At 42.6% G+C, this 21649-nt stretch overlaps 1 protein-coding gene across 1 annotated transcript in view; it reads right to left on the reverse strand.

Annotated features, from left to right (window-relative positions):
• DENND5A (DENN domain containing 5A) overlaps positions 1-17750 on the reverse strand; it is a 92749-nt gene extending 74999 nt beyond the window's left edge. Inside the window, exon 1 of the mRNA XM_058545956.1 lies at positions 17629-17750. Coding sequence (XP_058401939.1) covers positions 17629-17734 — 106 coding nt within the window. The 5' untranslated portion in view covers positions 17735-17750. The remainder of the gene's footprint in view (positions 1-17628) is intronic.
• Positions 17751-21649: the final 3899 nt, after the last annotated feature.

Raw genomic sequence — 21649 nt, forward strand, 5'->3', positions numbered from 1 at the left:
AATCTAACCATTAAAGCAACATACACAGGTAAAGAAAAAAACTAAAAATAGTAATTACAATTGGGTTAAGAAGTCTAGATACAAACAAGGTTGATCAAAATTTTTAGAGCCAATGGCTCCCAATCAGAGGCCCATAAAAGAAACAGTAATGATAGCGGAATCATTTTTAATATTTCAAAAAGCTATATCGAAATGTATGTGAAAATATTACATTAACTAAAAGGTCAAATTTCTTTGCTTTTGGCTGGAAGTATATTAAGCCCACGTTGTACTTCTAATTATTGCTAGGCAATCAGAAGTTATAATTGCCAATAATATATCTTTGAGAATTTTTTTAAATCAAATTATAATTTTATAAATGCAGGGGGATTTTTAGAGGATACAAGCTTTTTCTAACTTTTTATTATGAAAAGTACAATGAGGGCCCGCCCGGTGGCGTAGCGGTTAAGTGCACGTGCTCCGCTGTGGCGGCCAGGGGTTCGGATCCCAGGCGTGCACAGACGCACCGCTTGTCAAGCCATGCTGTGGCAGCGTCCCATATAAAATGGAGGAAGATGGTCACAGATGTTAGCCCAAGGCCAGTCTTCCTCAGCTAAAAGAGGAGGATTGGCAGATGTAAGCTCAGGGATGATCTTCCTCACAAAAAAAAAAGTACAACGAATTACCATATATCCATCATTCCGTTTCAACAATTATCAATGTATGTCCAATCTTACTTTATGTCTGTACATCTCCATACCAAATCATTTTAAAGTAAATTCAGACATAATATTTTATCTACAATATTTCCGTGTGTGCCTCCAAAAGATAAGACCTCTTTTTTCTTTTAACATAACCATAATACTATTAATACACCTAGAAAAATCCATAATGCAAATATCTAGTCAGTGTTCAAATTTCCTTAATTGGGCCGGCCCCATGGCTTAGCGGTTAAGTGTGCGTGCTCCACTGCTGGCGGCCCGGGTTCGGATCCCGGGCATGCACCGACGCACTGCTTCTCCGGCCATGCTGAGGCCGTGTCCCACATACAGCAACCAGAAGGATGTGCAGCTATGACACACAACTATCTACTGGGGCTTTGGGGGGAAAAATAAATAAATAAATAAAATTATTAAAAAAAAAATATTTCCTTAATTGTCTCATAAATGTTTGAAACTAGCTTTTAAATCAGAGTGGACCTAAAGGAAATACTGTATAGTGGTCTTTAATAGTAAAAAAAACAAAAATTTGTTTCCAGGAATTTTTTTTATAATTTGTTTAAGAGCACAAGGAGAAAAAACAATGCAATTTCTCTGTGTAAGTGAACCACAAACAAACTAGAGAAACTTCAGGTCTCACATAAGATCAGAGAAGACAGATGGTTAGAGCCAGACATGACTCTCAAAACATTTAACAATCAGTGCAATGTGGGCATCAACCCATCAGAACAAATGCTGGCCATACACATATGGTGTATAGGCTGAATATCAACCCTGGATAGAGCTCTGACTAAGGAACAAGCAGAGAGGCCTCAGGAACCTGCTTCCCATGCTGAAATTCAACTCTGCCTGCAGTGGAACAATAAGCCACAACAGCATCAGTCACAAGCAAAGTTACCACAAGGTCTTGATAAACATATCTTCTACTTGGCACAACTGGTAACTGCTGGATCACTATAGCTGCAACTGTTCATCCCAGTATCTACCATTTGAACCAGGCAAAGAAAGAATCCTCTTTTAAGCAGCAAAATAAAGCGGAAAGAGTTCTTCAGTCTAGCATGACCTACAACATAGGCTGCCTGTATCTAGGTTAAAAGAGTAATATTGCCACTGATAACTAAGAATGTTAATATCCTTCAACCTATAGGTCACAGCTTTTCTGATAAGTTCTCGAGCTCACTAAAGAATGTAAAAGATAGTCCTGTGTGATTATTTAGAATCCTTTCACAAACATAGGGCATGCCCTGACCATTGTAAAGTAAACCTAAAACAACACACCCGAAGGAAGGGAAGAAGGAGAGAGCTCTTGAAAGGAAGTGAGAAAGCCTGGAATTCTAGCCTGGTTCAATACAATCAAGCCTTACTCATATCACTTTTCTCTCCCCGGGCTCCAGTTTTTCTCGACCTTCATTTAAAGTAACTGCCAGTCTCACCTCCTACCACCCCCTCTCTCCCTCTTTACACATTATCTGTACTAATTCACTTGTAGTTCCCAAACACAGCATGCTTTTTCATGCCTTCATTCTTCTGTAGATGCTATTCTGTGCTTAGAATGACCTTCATACCCTTCTTTGCCTGATTTAGCCAATCTACATTTATTCAAGTGAGTGCTTTCAAAATCTACAGTATTCCAACAATGTTGCCATTCTCTATCTCCAAGTTCTTCTAGAACTCTTCTGTGGGAGCTATTGTCAAAGCCATTTACTAGTCATAAAACAAATCTGCTCTTTTGAATGTAGTTCATACGATATGGTTTTCAGTTCCCTCACCATCCTAGAGTTCAGCTGCTAAAACTGAAATCAGCACCTTATTTAGGTGTGGTCTAACTAACATCATTTAAAACAGGACAATCCACTCTCTTTTTTCGACAATATCTCTCTATTAATGCAACCTAAAATCACAACTTCTTGTCAACTAAACCATACTTTTGCCATAAATCAAACCTGCAGCCAACTAAAAGCTTTACACTTTTGTGTTGCTATTAAGTCACATCTGCTTTCTATACTTCTACTTTTGCATCACCTGTTTCATCATACAGCTCAAATCTCTCATCTCCAAGTATACCCTAATCAGTCCCATCAAAACACTCCTGAATCCAAAAATGATAGCTGATAGTACTCCCCTCTTCTACCAGTCTACTCCCTTACTAAAGAAAATGTGGGTAGTCTGACCTAACATATTCTTAGTGGGCCCATGCTGGCTCTTAAGAATAATCACAGTTTCCTTTTGGATAATCTTCATACTACACCCTTAATAAACCACTCTAGATTTTGTCTAGGAATATGCCAAGCTCTTACCTTCTTCTCAGTCTTGAAAATAATCCTTTTTGTGGTAACTGCATGATTCCTTAAAGGTTACTGACAGTGACTAAACAATCTCATCCCAAAATTCTTTCAGAACTCTGGGGTGTAATTTGTCTGGGTCAGGAGACTTGAATTCATTCAGAGGAATTAAATGCTCTTTATATAAATGCTTCATGATCTCAGGTTTCAGCCTCCTCTTACCAATTCACTTCTATCCTTTCCAATCTACAGATAACTTACCACAACAATGGGGGGAAAAAAGCTTCTGGGGCCATTTTAGTCTCAGAGGTATTTTTTTCAAATGTGGTTATTTGGGATTTCACACTTAGAGTATCAATCAGCATAAAATACCCTTCTTAAAGAAACATGCAGCAAAATAAAATTTTCTTTTTTTTTTTTTTTTAGGTTCTTCAAAACAAATCCATAAAACTGTTAGAGGAAGCAGAGATGCTAATTATAACACAGTTCTTACCACAGCAGCAAAAACCAAACTAGCCAACCTACTACAAAATGAGGTTAAAGAAGAATTCCGAAAATGTATACACTTCTGCTACCATAGAGAGAGAGAGAAAATGTGCCAAGCCAAAAATTTTAATTCTCCCTCAAGGTGAAAATATCCCCACAATTCATCAACATATCAACCCACAAATAGTTACAGAATGTGCAAGACATTTAATCAAAACAATTCATCCAAAACCTTACATCATACTCACACCCTCTCAACAAATCCAAGCTATAAATACAAGCACAGTCAGAGTGATGTTTTCTCCACTCAGCCACCATGGGATAGAGACCTTGTCTACCCCACACTCAACTATTCTGCTACATTACTACATTATTCCATACTCAAGCAATTTATCCATCAATCTTGACTGAGTTCCTACTATGTACACAGCTCTATGCTAAGTGCTATAGAGACATAAAAATTTACCATTCAGAACCAACCCCTCCTGGAATTCATGAACACATTTGAGTAAACTTCTATCTCCTCCAGGCAGACAGACCTCACAAATCTGAAGGGGCCTCTTCTCCAGATGAAGCTAGAAAGGTACTGTGGTATACCCTGTGGTATATACACTACAGTGGAAAAAACACGACTTGAAAGATAGGCAAATCCAGATTCAAATACTAGTTCCATGTCTTGGTGAATTTTAAGTAACCCGTCCAAGGTCTCTCTTTTATAAATCTTAGTATCCTCATCCGTAACGTGGGGATAATAACACCTATTCCATAGGCCTATTGAGAGGACTGAGTGAGTTAACATATGTAAGGCATACGGGACACACTTGTATGTAGCACAAGAGGCAAAAGGACAGCCATACATGCAACAGTCACCTCTAAATCTTTAACCATGAAAACAAGACACAGAAATGCCCTGGAAATTCCCAAATGCTTCCCAAGAAGGAAGCATCTACTCCATGCAGTGACAATATCCATCTGCTTCAGAGAATGCGTACCAAAGCAGATTCCAGAGCAGCGAACATGGCTGTACCAAGAATGCTGACATGTCCCTAAGCCCAAATTTCAAACTACAGCTTATAATAAGAGACCACCCAACAGTCTCTTCCTCCCAGAGCACACAGGAGATTTAACAATCTGGGAGCTGGGAGCCTCCTGTCAGGTGACCCTCAATAACAGAAGAGAGTTTTCTTTACCCTTAAGACCTTTTATAGTAATAAATTCTTTTTTTTTTTTTTACAGAGTTTCCTACCCACTAAAATTTTACCAATTGCTGCTAAAATCAAAGCATAAAGACTAGCATTTGTTTTACTAAGTGTGTGTTAAAAGCACTGTATTGGTCATATCAAAGCCTCATTGTACTTCAGGTTCAGCTGTGAGAGCAATGGAAATGTTTCTCTTTCACTTTGTAGAATGCTGAAAAATAACACATACACACACAAAAAAGGTGGGGGAGCTTTCTTCAGGCAGCACAGAGTAGTGTTATAGCACAGTGTTTAAGAAGGTTAGCTCTGTGATTGCAGATCTAAACATGCAAGGTAAAACAGTAAAGCCTTTAGAAGGAAACACAGAACATCTTTGTGACCCTGCAATAGCAAAACTGTCTTAAACAGAACACAAGATGGGCTAAACATAAAGAGAAGATTGATAAACCGGACTACATTATAACTAAAAACTTTCATTCCTCAAAAGTCACCATTAAGGGACCAACCTGGTGGTATAGGTTAAGTTCGCGCACTCCGCTTCGGCGGCCCAGGGTTTGCAGGTTCAGATCCCGGACGCAGACCTACACACCGCTCATCAAGCCATACTGTCACTGGGCCTGCCCCGTGGCTTGGCAGTTAAGTGCGCGCGCTCCGATGCTGGTGGCCTGGGTTCGGATCCCAGGCGCGCACCGAGGCACCACTTCTCCGTCCATCCTGAGGCTGAGTCCCACATACAGCAACTAGAAGGATGTGCAGCTATGACATACAACTATCTACTGGGGCTTTGGGGGGAAAAAATAAATAAAAATAAAATCTTTAAAAAAAAAAAAAAAAAGCCATACTGTCACGGCATCCCATATACAAAGTAGAGGAAGACTGGCCCAGATGTTAGCTCAGGGACCATCTTCCTCAAGCGAAAAAACAAGTCACCATTAAGAAAATGAAAAGGAAATACATAGGTCAGAAGAAGATATTTGCAATACATATAATTGACAAAAGACTCATATCTACAACACATAAAGAATTCCATTAAATCAATAGGGGGAAAAAAAAAAGACCACCTGAAAGAAAAATGGTAGGGGCCGGCCCTGTGGCACAGCAGTTAAGTGCGTGCACTGCGCTGCTGGCAGCCCGGGTTCAGATTCCAGGCACGCACTGATGCACCGCTTGTCAGGCCATGCTGTGGCGGCATCCCATATAAAGTGGAGGAAGATAGGCAGAGATGTTAGCCCAGGGCCAGTCTTCTTCAGCAAAAAAAAAAGAGGAGGATTGGCATGGATGTTAGCTCAGGGCTGATCTTCCTCACCAAAAAAAAAAGAGAGAAATGGCAAAAGATTTGGATACTTCTAAAAAGAGGATATACAAAATAGCTGATAAACTTTGAGAGGTACTCAACTTCGTTAGTCATCCAGAAAATGCAAATTTAAGTAATGCAATACCACTATGTAACCACTAGAATGACTAAAATGAAAAGGAAAGAAAATGCTGAGTGTTGGTGAGGATAGGGATGAGAATGTAAATTGATACAACCACTGTGGAAAACAGTTGGTAGTATTTACTAAAGCTGAACACATATCTATGACCCAGCAATTCCCCTCCTAGGTACATACTCAACAGACCAAAGGGCTTGTTCACAAAAAAGGCACATACAGGAATGCTCGTGACATATCACTATTAGAATACTCAAAATCTAGAAACTACCCATGAGTCATCAACAGTAGAACTGAGAGATACATTGTGGTATAGCTACACAACAGAAAACTATATACAGCAGTGAGAATGACCAATGCAGGTGGGATATTCTTTTAAGATGTTATAAACATATAATATTAGAATTTGCAATAAATCCCGTTTTTTACTTCAGTTTGTTTGAATGAGTTTCCATCCCTTGTAATCAATTAACTCTTAACTAGGATCAATAAAATTTCAGGAGAATACTTTATGATACTGAGAAATACTCACGATAGAACATTAAGTGAAAGAATCAAAACAGAATTTTTACATTTCACTTTATCACAATATGTAAAAGTACACACACATACACCCACATAGAGTAAAAATTGGAAAGAATTAATCTGGGTGATAGTTACACACTTGTATACATATATAAATATACATCAAGCTATATACTTAGGATTTGTGTTTAAGGTACACACTACACTGCAATAAAAATATTCAAAAACTGGAAGGAACTCATAAAGACATTAAAACATTAACAGCTTAATTCTGGGTAGAAGAATTATGAGTGACTTATTTTGGTACTTTTCTATAATTTCTAAGTTCCCTATAAAAAATATGTACTTTATTACTCAAAGGTTTTTTTTTTTTAAAGATTTTATTTATTTATTTATTTATTTTCCCCCAAAGCCCCAGTAGATAGTTGTATGTCATAGCTGCACATCCTTCCAGCTGCTGCACGTGGGACGCGGCCTCAGCATGGCCGGAGGAGCGGCGCGTCAGTACGCGCCCGGGATCCGAACTCGGGCCACCAGCAGTGGAGCGTGCGCACTCAACCGCTAAGCCACGGGGTCGACCCTATTACTCAAAGGTTTATTTTTAGAGAGAGAAAAATACCATTCTTTACATGGTTGACCTTCAACTATGTTTTTTCCAACCCTCAGATTCTATAATTTATGTATAGGCCCACAGGTGTTTCTGCATATATTAAATGAGCACTGAACTAATCAATGAATAAATCAGAGACTACGTTTTGTTCAGGATCACACCCAGAGCTAAGCCGTCTTTAATAAATTTTGCCAGACATAAACTACGAACCTAGAGAACAGAACTCTTTCCCTCTCCTGAACCCCAACAACACACCATTATCTGCTCCTCTCTTAAGGAACTGGTCCATTTCTGCAGTTATTGGTTTACATGCCTGACCCCTCAGAAGACTATGAGCTCCTCAAGAACAAGGATGTATGAACTGAATCTCATACATCTACACAAACAAGTGTTTCATCACTAAGTTGGTCTTTCAAAAACAGAAAGGTATGTGGTAGAGAACTTGAGAGACAGGGAAAAGAGGCTTCCAATTCTTGCTATATGATCTCGGGTACATTATTTAAATTCTCTGCACTTTAGTTTCCTAATCTGTAAAATGGGGATAATGCCATCTGGTACCTGGTAGTGAAGTGTATTCAATAAACAATAAATAGCTATTAATTTAATTACCATCTATTAATAACAGGGATGGAGTGCTACTCTAGCCTTATTTTCTTGCCTGTGTCCCCTTGTACTTGTGTACTTGTGAGTGGGATGGTCAGCTGAGGCTAGCACAAAAGCGGGTAGGATAAAGCTAAATGCTCCTTCTGGAGACCAACTCAATGAGCTTGGCCTCATTAAATGCACCACACTCATAACCGAGCTAAGCAGCCAACAGATTAGATCAGAAGACCAACAATCCTCCACAAAACACTAAACATTCTTCTAGAAGATAAAACTACAAATGCTTAAATACCACTTTCCACAAAATAGAAATGTAGAGGAAAGAATGTGCTTCATACAGATGTTGAGAGAAAATGGAGGTGGGAGAATAATATTAGGTAATTACTTAGCAAACAAAGAGATTAAATACTATTTAGACATACAGACGTCAGAGTCCAGCAAAACTGGATGGATGTCAGTTTAGCAGGTGATACTTCTAGATACCTCTTTTATTTTTCCCAACAAGAGACTGTGATCCTAAGTCAATAGAACTGGTTAAATAAATTAAAACTATATTCATTAAAAAACAAAATACAGGCTCATCTGAACTATTATAAAATTTATCTTTATATATTAAAAATTATAAAATAATCAGAGAGCAGTATGAAACGCCTCTCTCATCACCATCTAAACCTGACTCTGGTCCTCAGCTTTCTGAGTATGGGAAAACAATCATTGCTATTCCTCTCTTCTACAAACCCCCACATTCCTTACTTACCCGACACTTAGAAAAGTTGTGGAAGTTTGGCTTAAGTTCTAAACAGTACTATGCCTTATATCAGGAAAAAAAAAAAACATGGCTACAGGACAATTCTTTAAAAATCTGAATAGGCAGCCTCTATCTTTTCATAATCAATATAAACCCTTATCAAGCACCTACTAGGTAAAGCACTGTCTTCTAGCAAAGCTAAGCAATTTGCCTAGCTCACTCTGGGACAAGAGGAGTTTTTAACATAGTTCTGAAATGTTTTAATTTTTATAATGACTTATGATTTTCATAATCAGGAAAAAAATGATGAAATTTTTTAATGGTCAGCGTCAAATAAAGACTCTGAGGAAAACAAGAAAAGAGACACCTAACTTACCCAAAATAAAATCTCTGGTTTTCTTCAACAATGTAACAGTAATTAATACCTATCTTCATAATTAGGCTAAAACACTGTTAGAGGGCCATTATTCTAAAACTACAAAAACAGAAAGGACATCAGAGATGACACAACTGAGGAAAAAACCAACTCTTCTGACATTCCAAGAAAGTAATTCTAATGTATCATTAAAAAAAAGTATACAATTTGTTATAAATTGGATTTATCCACTTATAACTCATGGCTTATGATTATTATTTCTAAATCATTTCCTCCTCTGTCTTCCTGCCTTTAAAAATCCTGAAAGTTTCTTTTGTTGCTTCCCATACCCTTTCATTACGGTAAACAGAAGTCACAGCCAGCTCCCAAACTACAACCACAAAAGACGCACACTGCAGGCTACACTGAGGGATTTCTGAGGTTAGCAGATGCAAACCATTTCTTTTGTTTTTCAAAGAAAACAGACCTCAGACAACCAGCATAAAACAACCCGAAACAGCCACACACAAAAGGGAGCTTCTTAGAAACAAAGCCCTAGTAACTATTTGGTCTAAGAAAAACATTTCCAGAATTGATAAGAGTCAGGAAAATACATGTATGTATAAAATAACAACCAGCCTTAACTACAATTCAGAAAACAAGTGACCTGGCTCCTCTCCCAACAGAGCCCCTCTACTGCACTCTGGGTTGCGGACTGAATTAAAGAGGCCATGCCACAGCTCTGCTATTCAATGATTAAGCCATGGCTTCCGTTTTCCCAAATCTGTAATTTTAAAAAAATAATCTTATCACTGGTGAGACAGCAGACGGAAGACCTGGATTCTGAAAGTTCTTTCTAACTTGCTGGGTGACACTGGACAAAAAATTGTATTTCAAGTGGGGCTGAAAAAATTAAAAACTGTTTAAAGCCATTTACAAATACTATAAAGCCATTTACAAATACTAATCATTACCATCTGTTAAAAGTGGTGGCTGGACTATCTCTGATTTCCAGCTCTGACAGTTTTTGATTCTGTGACCAATATAAACGAATGCACACTCATACTATGTTTTGCCAACTGGGACTAGTTTAGAAATCAAGGAATCCCACACTCACAGAGGAATGAAGCTTAATAAGAGGGACCTCTACAGACTTGCTCCCTGCTCAGGCCTCCCAGCACCCCATGAAAACATTTTGGACTAATCCAGCTAGTTCAGCCCATACAGTAGACCACAGATGGCCTAGCAAAATTTTGACCTGACTTAATTAGCACACTAATGAACAAAAAAACTTACTAACCTGGCTCTCTCTAACAGGACACTACGACAGATCCCATGGATGACAATCAAGCAAACATGCTAAGTATAATATCTGAGAAACTTGGTGGTCTAAACTACACCTGTTCCCATCTTACTCCTGGAGTCATACCTGATCCCTTGGAAGCATAATGAAAACAGCTTGAGAGCTGGCACATGCTCTCATTTTCCACCATGACAGGACTCTGACACTCATACACCCAGTCCACGGTTCTATATACTCAAAACTAAAATCAGCCATCATGGAACATCTGGAACATGGACATTTGACCAATATTTGCCTCACTTAATAACTTTTGAGAAATATACTTAAAAATCTGGCAATGATAGCCTGTGTGTAATCACTGAATTCCATAAGAAGTCACACCAGCTTCTAAAAGGTAAGGCTTTCTCTCTTTCACTGGATCCTATGCCATATCCAGCAGGAACCTAAAACATATCAAGCACAGGTTCTCTCATGTGTACCTAGGTTCCTGAGAGACCTCTAAGACCACTTGATAGTAATTCAAATCCAGGAATGGCAACAAGAATTGAGGAGCTGGGGGCCAGCCCAGTGGCACAGTGGTTAAGTGCGCGTGCTCCACCTGAACCACAGAGGGTTCACAGGTTCTGACACGCACCAACACACCGCTTGTCAAGCCATGCTGTGGCGGCGCCCCATATAAAATAGAGGAAGATGGGCACAGATGTTAGCCCAGGGCCGGTCTTCCTCGGCAAAAAGAGGAGGATTGGCACAGATGTTAGCTCAGGGCTGATCTTTCTTACAAAAAAAAAAAAAAAAAAAGAATTGAGGAGCTGAGCCAAGTCCAAGTACACTTTCCACCAGAGCTGGCCAAAAAAAAAAACTTATAAAAGGATATAGGACTGGACACAGGCGTCGCCAAAGGAGCCCTTGGGCAAAGAAAACTTTATTTTTTATTTTATTTTTTTAATTTTATTTATTTATTTATTTTTCCCCCAAATCCCCAGTAGATAGCCGCATGTCACAGCTGCACATCCCTCTAGCTGCTGCACGTGGGATGCAGCCCCAGCATGGCCGGAGAAGCCACGCGTCAGTGCGCACCCGGGATCCAAACCTGGGCTGCCAGCAGCGGAGCGCGCGCACCCAACCACTAAGCCACGGGGCTGGCCCAAGAAAACTTTATTTTTTATCTAGGAAGGAAAGAAGGGCTGAGCAGAGTCTACGAGAATTTGGTTTAAGCACCAAACACTGTGACTCAAGATTTCCTCTGTGGGGGATCAGAACTGACTACCCCAAAATGTATCTCTTTGCCTTGATTTTTCTTTTTTTTTAATTTTTTTGCTGAGGAAGATTTGCCCTGAGCTAACATCTGTGCCAATCCTCCTCTATTTTACATGTGGGTCGCCGCCACACCACAGCTGACAAGTGATGTAAGTCCACACCAGGATCTGAACCTGCAAACCCAGGGCTACCCAACTTAATGCAAGGCCACGGTGCCAGCCCCCGCCTTGATTATCTTTAAGAACAAAAGACTCTGAAAGAAACTTTGACCTTCCCCCTAAGTGCCTAAAAGAATTTAAGATAGAAGGCCTGTTCCAAGAAGGAGCTAATACCATAAGATAATTATAGTATAATTTAAAACAGGTGTGATAGAAAGGCATCAACAAGCCCAATTTTTATTTAAGTTCTGTCTCTCCAGTCACACTGCTTATAGACGGCCCAGCAAACACTTGTTTAACAAACATTTGCATTTCCATCTCTGTGTAAATTGCCTTCCTCCCCTCTGAAGGCCCAAATCACCACCCCTAACATCCTCCTTTGTCTTTAGCTGAAGATGGTATTTAAGGTGGTGGCTTCCGCCATTCTGCAGAGTTACTCATCTTCCCTGGGTTTCTCCCATGTATACACGTTATTAAACTTTGATTGATTTTCTCCTGTTATTGTCTCATGTCAATTTAATTCTTAGACCAGCCAGAAGGACCTAGAGGGTAGAGGAACTCTCTTCCTCCCCTACACCTCCTAAGAAGAGAGGAGCAGGGCCCTAGTGTCATTTAAGTAAAATACACTTACCTTAAATGTGATCCTCCCTACCAGAGGGAGTGTGAAGTGGGGTTCTCTTACGGTTGAGAATATACAGTCTCTCCAACTAAATTTAGCATGTAATGTTAAACTGCCTTGGGCCTGCTCTATAATTGTTTTCTGTGTGTGTCTCTTCTCCTGACTCTTTTTCGCTCTACCTTATAAAAGGAAACATATGACCTAACTTAGGAAATCTCCCCATCCTATAGCAACCTGGACCTCTGGAAGTATCCACAGATGCCTGAGGTAAGCTATGAGGATTTGAGTTTTGCTTCAGCTAGGAGTCTGGGCTTCAGAGCAGAGATGCCTTTATAAAATGACCACGAGAGAATCTGCATAGAACTGACCAGATTGGTAGAAGAAAATAAAAAATAAGTTTAGCTCATACTGACTTCCTGTTTCAAACCAGCTCATCAAACTTTTTATACCCACTTTATCTCTGGGAAGAGACAGTCTTCTTTTCTTTTAAATAAGATATCTTTCTTAGCCATCAGGGATATGCAAATCGAAACCACAATGAGATACCACTTCACACCCACTAGGATGCCTATAATCAAAAAAACAGATGATAAGTGTTGGTGAGGATATGAAGAAAGTAGAACCTTCATACACTGCTAGGGGGAATGTAAACCACGCAGCTGTTTTGGAAAACAGTCTGGCAATTTCTCAAAAGGTTAAACATGGAGTTGCCATATGACCCAGCAATTCCACTCTTAGGTATATATCCAAGAGAAATGAAAACATATGTCCACACAAAAACTTGTACACAAATGTTCACAGCAGCATTATGAATAATAATCAAAACCCAAATGTCCATCAACTTACAGATAAGTAAAACGTGGTATATTCATACAATGGAATATTATTCAGCCATTAAAAGAAATGATGTACTGATATATACCACAACATGGATGAACCTTGAAAACATGCTAAGTGAAAGAAGCCAATCACAGAAGACTACATATTATATAACTCTATTTATATGAAATGTCCAGGATAGGCAAATCTATAGAGATCAAAAGTAGATTAGCAGTTGCCTAGGGCTCGGGTTTAGGCAGTTGGAAGGAAATGAGGAGTGACTGCTAATGAGTATGGGTTTGGGAGAAGAGTGATGAATATATTCTAAAATTGATTGTAGTGATGATTGCACAACTCTGTGAATATACTGAAAACCACTGACCTAATTGTACACTTTAAATAGGTGAATTATATGGTATGTGAATTATATCTCAATAAAGTTGTTTATATATATTAGAAAGAGAAAAAAACACATACATATAAGTGATAAGGCAAACGGCACAAAATCTTAACAATCAGTGAATCTGGAAAAAGGATGTACTAAAGTTCTTTGTACTATTCATGTCATTGTTTGGTGTGAAGTTATATCAAAAGAGAACACTAAAAAAATAAGATATCCCTCCTGATAATCACATACAGTATTCTTGCTTAACATGAAACAGAAACTTGCACTAGAAAAAACTGCCATGATGTCGGCTCCTGCCCCTACCAGATATTTTACTTGTCCCCCCTAATCATCAGATTACTGTAAAGCATGCAAAGCATCACTCAAGTAGCAGAAAAGGAGAATGAAATGTGGCAAGGGAGACAAATATTCTCCAACTTTCCCGGGGCCTCAGTTTTCTCATTTATAAAATCAGAAGGTTATAAAACCTCTAAGAGTGCGTCCTTGTTTTACATTCCATGATTCTGATGTTCTAACTTCATTACTCAATATGGTTAAGGAGAAGTATCATCTGACCAGTCCTCTGGTTTTCCTGGACAGTGAGCATTTCTCTCTTCTAATGGTGACATTAAGGGATGATTTCAGTGTATTCTCAGTGTTCTAAGTAAGCTCACACGGGACATTGGGCAATCTCCCATCTATCTACGACCCAACCCCTTCCCTTCAATTCTTAGCAAGGCCCTCTGCTTGGGAAAACTGGAGTACTGGATGCACCAACCTAGGATACTTAAATCTCAATACTGGGTATGAGTCAGTGCAGAGGAACTTAAAGATTTCAAGGCAAGAAATAGGTCACAAGCATTCAGGAAACTTAACTCTCAGGCAGAGATAGGGAAAGTAAACTCAGGAATTCCACCTCATGGTAACCTTCTTCTGCAGTCACCTCGTGGTGCCCATAAGAAGAAAAAGGGAAAATGAAGATGCCCAGGACACCCTCCTATCAAAGAGGTAGAAAGAGGGAATGGACTCTACTACCATCTGCCTCCCCGCTTACGATGGGCCAACAATAATGGAAAATGTAAATCAAAAGCAATTCTTCCAGATTTGCTCATCTACTTGACAAGCTCAAAAAGCTAACAAACAGATACCCTTTCCTAAAAGTTGGCTAGACTTGTGCTTCACCCATAGGTTACCTTCCTCCCCTTCCAACCCAAAGTGCTTCCTCAACTAACCAGAAAAGAAAACTAAATTAATTTTCACATCTTCCTCAGTTCCTTGCACAATAAATAACTACATGACTTGCCTAAATGCTTAAGTCTGCAAGAAAGGGGAAGAGGTGACAGGGAGAGATTCCTATAAAATCCAATGATTTGAGTCGATATTCAACACAGCATGCTCTATGCTTATTGTTGCAAACAGAAAAGAATGAATCATAATCTTTCTCCAAAAAACCAGAAGGAACACTGAGCATCTTTGATTTGCTTGTTCAGGATTCACTTTTTAAGAGTATAGAAGTTACCTGAGGTATATAACTTAATTTGCTTGGAGAGAACAAAGACTCCTCAGCACCTCCCTAGAGAACCTGGGTGCAATTCACAGTTTCCTGCAGTTTCACTCACTATGACATCATCAGTTTGGGAGCTATAAGGCAGGCTGAAGAGAGAAAATGCACCCTGGAGAGTCTCAAGACTGACCCGAATAGAGTTATTTGTATTCTGTTTTGTTTTATTCCAAGACTCCCTCTGGGTAGTCCCGATTCCCCTATCAATCCACCAGAAATGAAATGAAGGAAAAAAAGAAATGCTTCAATCAGTGCCTATTCTTACAAAGGCCACCTATTGAATTAATGGTCTTGGCATTCCACTATTGCAACCACATTTAAAAAGACAGAAAAATATCCTTCTTTATACATTTTATACAACTCATCCCCATTTCTTTATTCTCTCAAGAAGCTTTCACAGAGATATAATTTTAGCTTGCTGAAAAGCCAGATAATTAACATTCACTAAAAGAGAATTAACATTTTTGAGGATCTACTTGATGAGATACTTTTTATTTACATTCTCTTTTTTATAGATGAGGACCCCAGCAGAGTTATCTAACTTGCCCCCAGTCATAGAGATAGTCAATAGCAGAGCGGGAATGTTTAACCCTAAAACCCACGCTCTCACTAACAAATCAATTCCCACCTTCATTCCTATGCTTTATCATTTGCAAACCGTTCTCTTTATTTTCAAAAAACAAACATCTGTATAATTTAATAGACACTGAAAAGCACAGCATAAAAATAACACTGGTTTATTCCACCATCTTAAAGCTTTTTTACTGGGGAGAACTGTGTTCTTTTTAGTCTTTCTCAACATGTTAGTGTTCTCTAAAGACCCAGCCAGGCAATGAGATGCAGTTTAGTGTTATGAGAGGAGCAGTGGACCAAAATCAGGCAATTAACTAGCAGGACGGAGGCCCTACTGTCCTTCCTGGGCCTCATTTTCCTCTCTGAGATCCCTACCAGCTCTAACACCGTGAACTGAATTCCAACAACTACATCACCAAGGCACCAATTTAATAAATATCAAACATGAAAAATCAACATCTGTATTACAAAAATTTGAAGACCTAAAAAAGTGAACTTGAAACAATAAAGCTACCCCAACAAAAGGCCTAGTATTAAATTGTATTACTGCTTCGTGTTTTCTCCACCTGCTATTAATTTGAGGGAATAGTGTATTTGTTCTGACCTTGTTAAAGGTCACCAATGTATCACTTTTTAAAAAGACAGTCCGGGGCCGCCCCGGTGGCGCAAGCGGTTAAGTGCGCGCGCTCTGCTGCGGCGGCCCGGGGTTCGCTGGTTCGGATCCCGGGCGCGCACCGAAGTACTGCTTGGTAAGCCATGCTGTGGCGGCGTCCCATATAAAGTGGAGGAAGATAGGCACCGATGTTAGCCCAGGGCCGTCTTCCTCAGCAAAAAAAGAGGAGGATTGGCGGATGTTAGCTCAGGGCTGATCTCCTCACAAAAAAAAAAAAAGACAGTCCATTTTTGTCATTGAAGTAGGCACCTAATTTTTTTTCATAAGAAACACTGGAATTTTTCTAGTGACAAACAAAAATCTCTCCCGTCATTTCTGAAGCAAAGCAAAATTAGTCAACAGGATTATCACTTTCAGGAGAGAAACTTTACAGTGACCACACCACGACAGAACACTCGAAAGGAGTGTCATCAAATAAGGATGACACAACAAACCTCCAACCACATGAAACCTGCAACCTGGACACTCCAGACAAAAACTTTCTCAAAACTGTTGCAATTCAAAGGCTCCAATGAGGCGCAGGGGAATTCAGGGGGATTTTACAATTCCGACACTCTACTGCAATTAGTGCCAAATCTGATCTGGGCCCCATCTTCACTTCCCCACCATTTCCCCTTTGAAAGATGACTTGAGCAGCATCACTATGCAGCCCAGGCTCTCCAACCAGGCTGCTGCCCTTTTATTCACAAATGACGCTGGCCCCATAAAGGACATATATTACTTTCATAAGAAAGGCATGGCCCGGGGGTGCAAGCCCTTTCGGGAACTAAGGGAGTTCTCACCCTGCTTGGTGTGGCCCAAGTTCACTTTATTACTTAACGTCCCATCAACCCAGGGGGCCCAGCCCAGGGCTGGGCTAGAACGGTTTTGAGGAACGGTTGTTATCACAAGCTTCTTGGGAAGGGGCCAGATAAACTAACCAAGTTTCTGTTGTGCTTTGTTTTGTTTTTTTTTTTAAGTCTGGGTGGAACTTACTTGCACTAAGACGTGGGATGCCTTCTTCCCTCCCTAACGGGTGTTCGAGGACAGACTTCCCTTTATTTTATACTAAGTCACTCAACCTTCACCAGACTGAGGACACACAACCCTCCCCTCTTCCTCGTCCCGGGGGACGGGACCACAGCGCAGAGGGGCGCAGGGGCCTTTCGGACCCCTCACGGCTCAGAGCCCCTCATCCCGTTACCCCCGCTCCAGCCCCACGCCCCCTTCCCCCGCGCGCGCCCTGGGTCCTTCCGACCGACAGGCGCCCGGCTCCCGGGACAAAGCGGGGTGGGGGAGGTTTCCCCGGGGGTCCCCGGCCGCGGCGGGCGCGGGGAAGCGGCCCCGGGCACCGCGCGCACTCACCCGACAGCTCGTCCGGCTCCAGCCCGGTCTCGGTGTCCAGCCCGCAGATGACAAAGTAGTCGGCGAAGCGACTGGGCGCCGAGCCCCCTCCGCCGCCGCCGCTCATGGCGCCGGGGCCGGCCCGGGCCGGGCCGGGCGGAGCGCAGAGCCCCCGCACCCGGCGCCCGCCCGCCCTCAGGCCGCCCCTCCCGCCGCCGCCGCCGCCGCCGCCGCTACCGCGGCTGGGGCCGCCGCCCCCGGCCCTGGCCCGGTCCCCGCGGCCGCCGCGGCTGCCGTGACGGGGCAGGGGGGCACCGGGCCGCCCCGCGCCGCATCCTGGACGCCTTCCCCTCTGCGCCGCCGCCGCCAACCGAGAGCGCCGCGGCCGGAGAGAGTCTGGAGAAGGGCGGAGAGCGCTGGGGAGAGCCCCCCCCGCGGCCCCCTCCCGCCGCGCCTGCGCAGGCGCCGTCGGAGAGGGGGCGGGCGCCTGGCGGAAAGGATGACGTGATGCTCTTCGGGCCCGGCGGGCCGCCGCTTCCCAGGGGGTCTCTGCAGCGCGGCCGGGGACTGCTTGGTCGCCCGCAACCGCCACCCGCTCGGGGCTGCGACTCCTTTTGGGAGGGCCAAGGAGGTGCGGGATGAGTGGCGCATCCCCCAGAGTCGCCACACTGGCTCATACTCCGCCTCCGCCTCCCACTGGAGGTCTGGAGAGGATCTCCTTAGCCCTACCCTGGCACGGGATAGGGTCGCAGCACTGAGCTCGGAAGGCCACCTCATCCTATCTCCAGGCTGTCAGCCTCGGCCCCAGAGAGCGCCTTCTCCCCGCCTCCGCTTCCTGGCGTCCGCGCCGGGCCCTTTACCCAATAAAGCTGAGGGTGCCCCCTCTTTTGGCGGAGGTGGATCAGCCCGTCCTGTATTTACCCTTGTTTTACAAATAGGGAAACTAAGGCTCATAAGGAAGCAAGGACTTCCCGCAAGGTTATATAGAGCCTAAGAGACAAAGCCTGGACTAGAATCCTGGGCTCGTGGTCAGCTCCCTGCCTCCCCACCGCCACCCCAGCCAAGCCTTTTCCCACGCACCAGGCTGTCCGCCTTCCTCTCTTGGAGCGTCCAGAGGCCCTTGCCACTTGGGAGCACCCCTTCTGCTTCTGAGAATTCTCAGATCCATCTCGGAGCCGGTCCTCCTGAGAGAAGCGAGGGGTGAGGAGAGAAACTTGCTTCCCAGTACTCCCAGGGTGTTGGGACCCTCCGATTTGGTTTCCCACAGAAGCTAGGCAGAAAACTGGAGATTAGAAGCCAAGAAGACAATATGTATAGAGTTACTAGCATGGGTTCTAGAAACAATGCTCAGATTTGAATCCTGACTTTATCATTTACTTGTGTGACCTTGGGCAATCCCTAGGTGCCAGCAGTCATGACTTTTGTGAAAATTACATAAGATAAATACACATACAGGTAAAGTGGTCAGAATAGTGCCCGGAACATAGAAGGCACTCAATAAATATTAGAGATTATTATTATTATTCCAGCCAGAGGTGTGTTCAAGGTTTGCTCTGGCAGGCTGTTACTAAGAGCCCTATAAGGCAGCTGGCTTCCCCAAGGGCTGACCGTGGGCTGTCTCCTGGGTTCTCCCCTGGGTACTTCTCTCAAGTATTGGTTCCCTTGGGGAGGGCGGCCTGGAGGTCACAGCCAAGTCACTGGGAACCATAGCACCTGCTTCTCCTTGTGTTTAACCTGTCTGAACTGGCGGAGAAACGTGGGGAGAAGGAGGTAGCTTCACAAAGCCCATTCAGGGTGAAGCCCCACCCTATCTTGTATGCTGGGGACATAGAGCAGTAGAGGGGGCTCAGAGAGCTAGTTACAAAGCACAGAACGAGGGCATCGCTCCAGGTTGGGGGATGGTCAGGGAAGGCTTCCAGAAGGAGATATAATCTGACCTGAGTTCCAAAGGATCACAAGGAATTTCTCAGGTGAAAAGGGGAGGGAAAGAAGATGTTTCAGGCAGCATGTACAACAACAGAGAGTGACAGATTAAAATGGTACATTCAGGCAACAGCAAGTAATGCGTTTTGATGGGAGATGGAGAATTAAAAGGGGATGAAAGCAGGGAAAGATGCGAGGGACAGAGCAGGAAAGGCTTCAAATGCCAGGCTAAAGAATTTATCCCGTAAAGTATATGTGTTGGAGGGGTGGTAAATCAAAGGAATTTAAGCTGAGGAGTGACAAGATCTGACCCACATCTTAGAATAATCACTCTGGGGGTGCTGTGGAAAAAGGGACTTGAGAAAGGCTTACATATCCTCAGTTTGAAACTCCAGAAACTTTTTAATCAAAGTGTCCAGGGTGATCAGGTGCTGGGAGACCTCTCATACTAACTCAACTCATAAAACACAGTTTAGAAACAAAAGCATGACTGTTTTAATTTTCCCTGGGAAATGTAACTGCTCAGAGGCCCGGAATACTCAACTGTAAAGCGATCTCCTTCCCAGTAGGAAATATGTTTGGCAGAGTGATTGCTTCTTCGAGAGTCAGATTAAAACCAGAGCTGGATGCTCTTAAGATTTAGTTTAAATCCCCACTCCCATTTTTTTTCTTTTAGCCCTGAGCTAACATCTGTGCCCATCCTCCTCTACTTTATTTGTGGGACGCTGTCACATATGGCTTGATGAGCAGCGCGTATGTCCGCGCCTGAGACTCGAACCTGCGAACCCCAGGCCGCTGAAGCCTAGTGCACCAAGTTAACCACTACGCCACCGGACTGGCTCCCCGACCCCAACTTTTACTAGCTGTGTGAGCTGAAGCACATCAGTTAACCTCTCTAGAATGAGAATAATCATTCCTACCCTTGACAAGACTGCTTTGAAATTACATAAATTAATTTTTTTTTTAAAGATTTTTTATTTTTATTTATTTTCCCCCCCAAAGCCCCAGTAGATAGCTGTATGTCATAGCTGCACATCCTTCTAGTTGCTGTATGTGGGACTTGGCCCCAGCATGGCCGGAGAAGCGGTGTGTCGGTGCGCACCCGGGATCCGAACCCGGGCCGCCAGCAGCGGAGCGCACGCACTTAACTGCTAAGCCACTGGGCCGGCCCTACATAAATTAATTTTTAAAAATTAATGAAAAAAGGAATTTTAAATATCTGGAACATAATATAGTCTTAACAAGTGGCAACCTGGGACACCCATTTCAGCATGAAGAACATGAGAGAGAGTAAGTCAACATCTGAGAGAAGACGACTCCAGGACGGGGCGTGAGGCAGAAGTGTGTCTGGAGTGTTCAAGGAGCAGTGAGAAGGCTGAGGTGGCTGGAGAGCGTTGGGGGTGGGAGAAGTGGTAGAAGATGGTGGAAGGTGTGGTGGAACTGGCCTGTAATTCAGAAAAACATCATGTTTCCCCTTCCACAGTGTGTGGAATTGTCCCTTGGAAGCACTGCCTGGTCAGGAACAACATTTCCCAGCCCCACTTGCCTCCAGATGTGGCCATGTGACTGGTTCTCACCAATGAAATGTGTGCAGGAGTTCGTGTCTATCACTGCTAGGTCAGGGTATTTAAGAAGCAAATGAGGCTTCTCCGCTCTCTCTTTTTTGCCTTCCTCCAGCTGGAAGTAGATGATTCTGAACTTCTAAGAAAGGCAAAACAGAAGGACAGAAGGAGCCTAGATCTCTGAATCAAGTACATGGGGGATAGGTTCCAGCTGACCAAGAATACCCACACTTGTTTTGTGAACAAGAAATAGTCTTCAATTGTGTTAAGCCACTGGTGCTGTGGGTTTATTTGCTACATCACGAAAGTAGAAGATGTTGCGGGTGGGGGAAGGCAGATCATGGAGAGTCTTGTAGGCACACTGTAAAGATTTTGCCTTTGTCTCTGGATAAAATGAAAAGTCACTGGAAAGTTTTGAACAAAGGAGTGTCGTGATCTGCCTTGTTTAAAAGAATTTGCAAGGCACTGTTTTAAGCACTTTATGTATATTAACTCTGCCTAGAACTTGTCCCTGAACTCGAGATTTGTATATCTAACTGACTTCTTATCATCTTAAT

Source organism: Diceros bicornis, chromosome 7 (genome assembly GCF_020826845.1).
Source record: "Diceros bicornis minor isolate mBicDic1 chromosome 7, mDicBic1.mat.cur, whole genome shotgun sequence".
Lineage (NCBI taxonomy): Eukaryota > Metazoa > Chordata > Mammalia > Perissodactyla > Rhinocerotidae > Diceros > Diceros bicornis.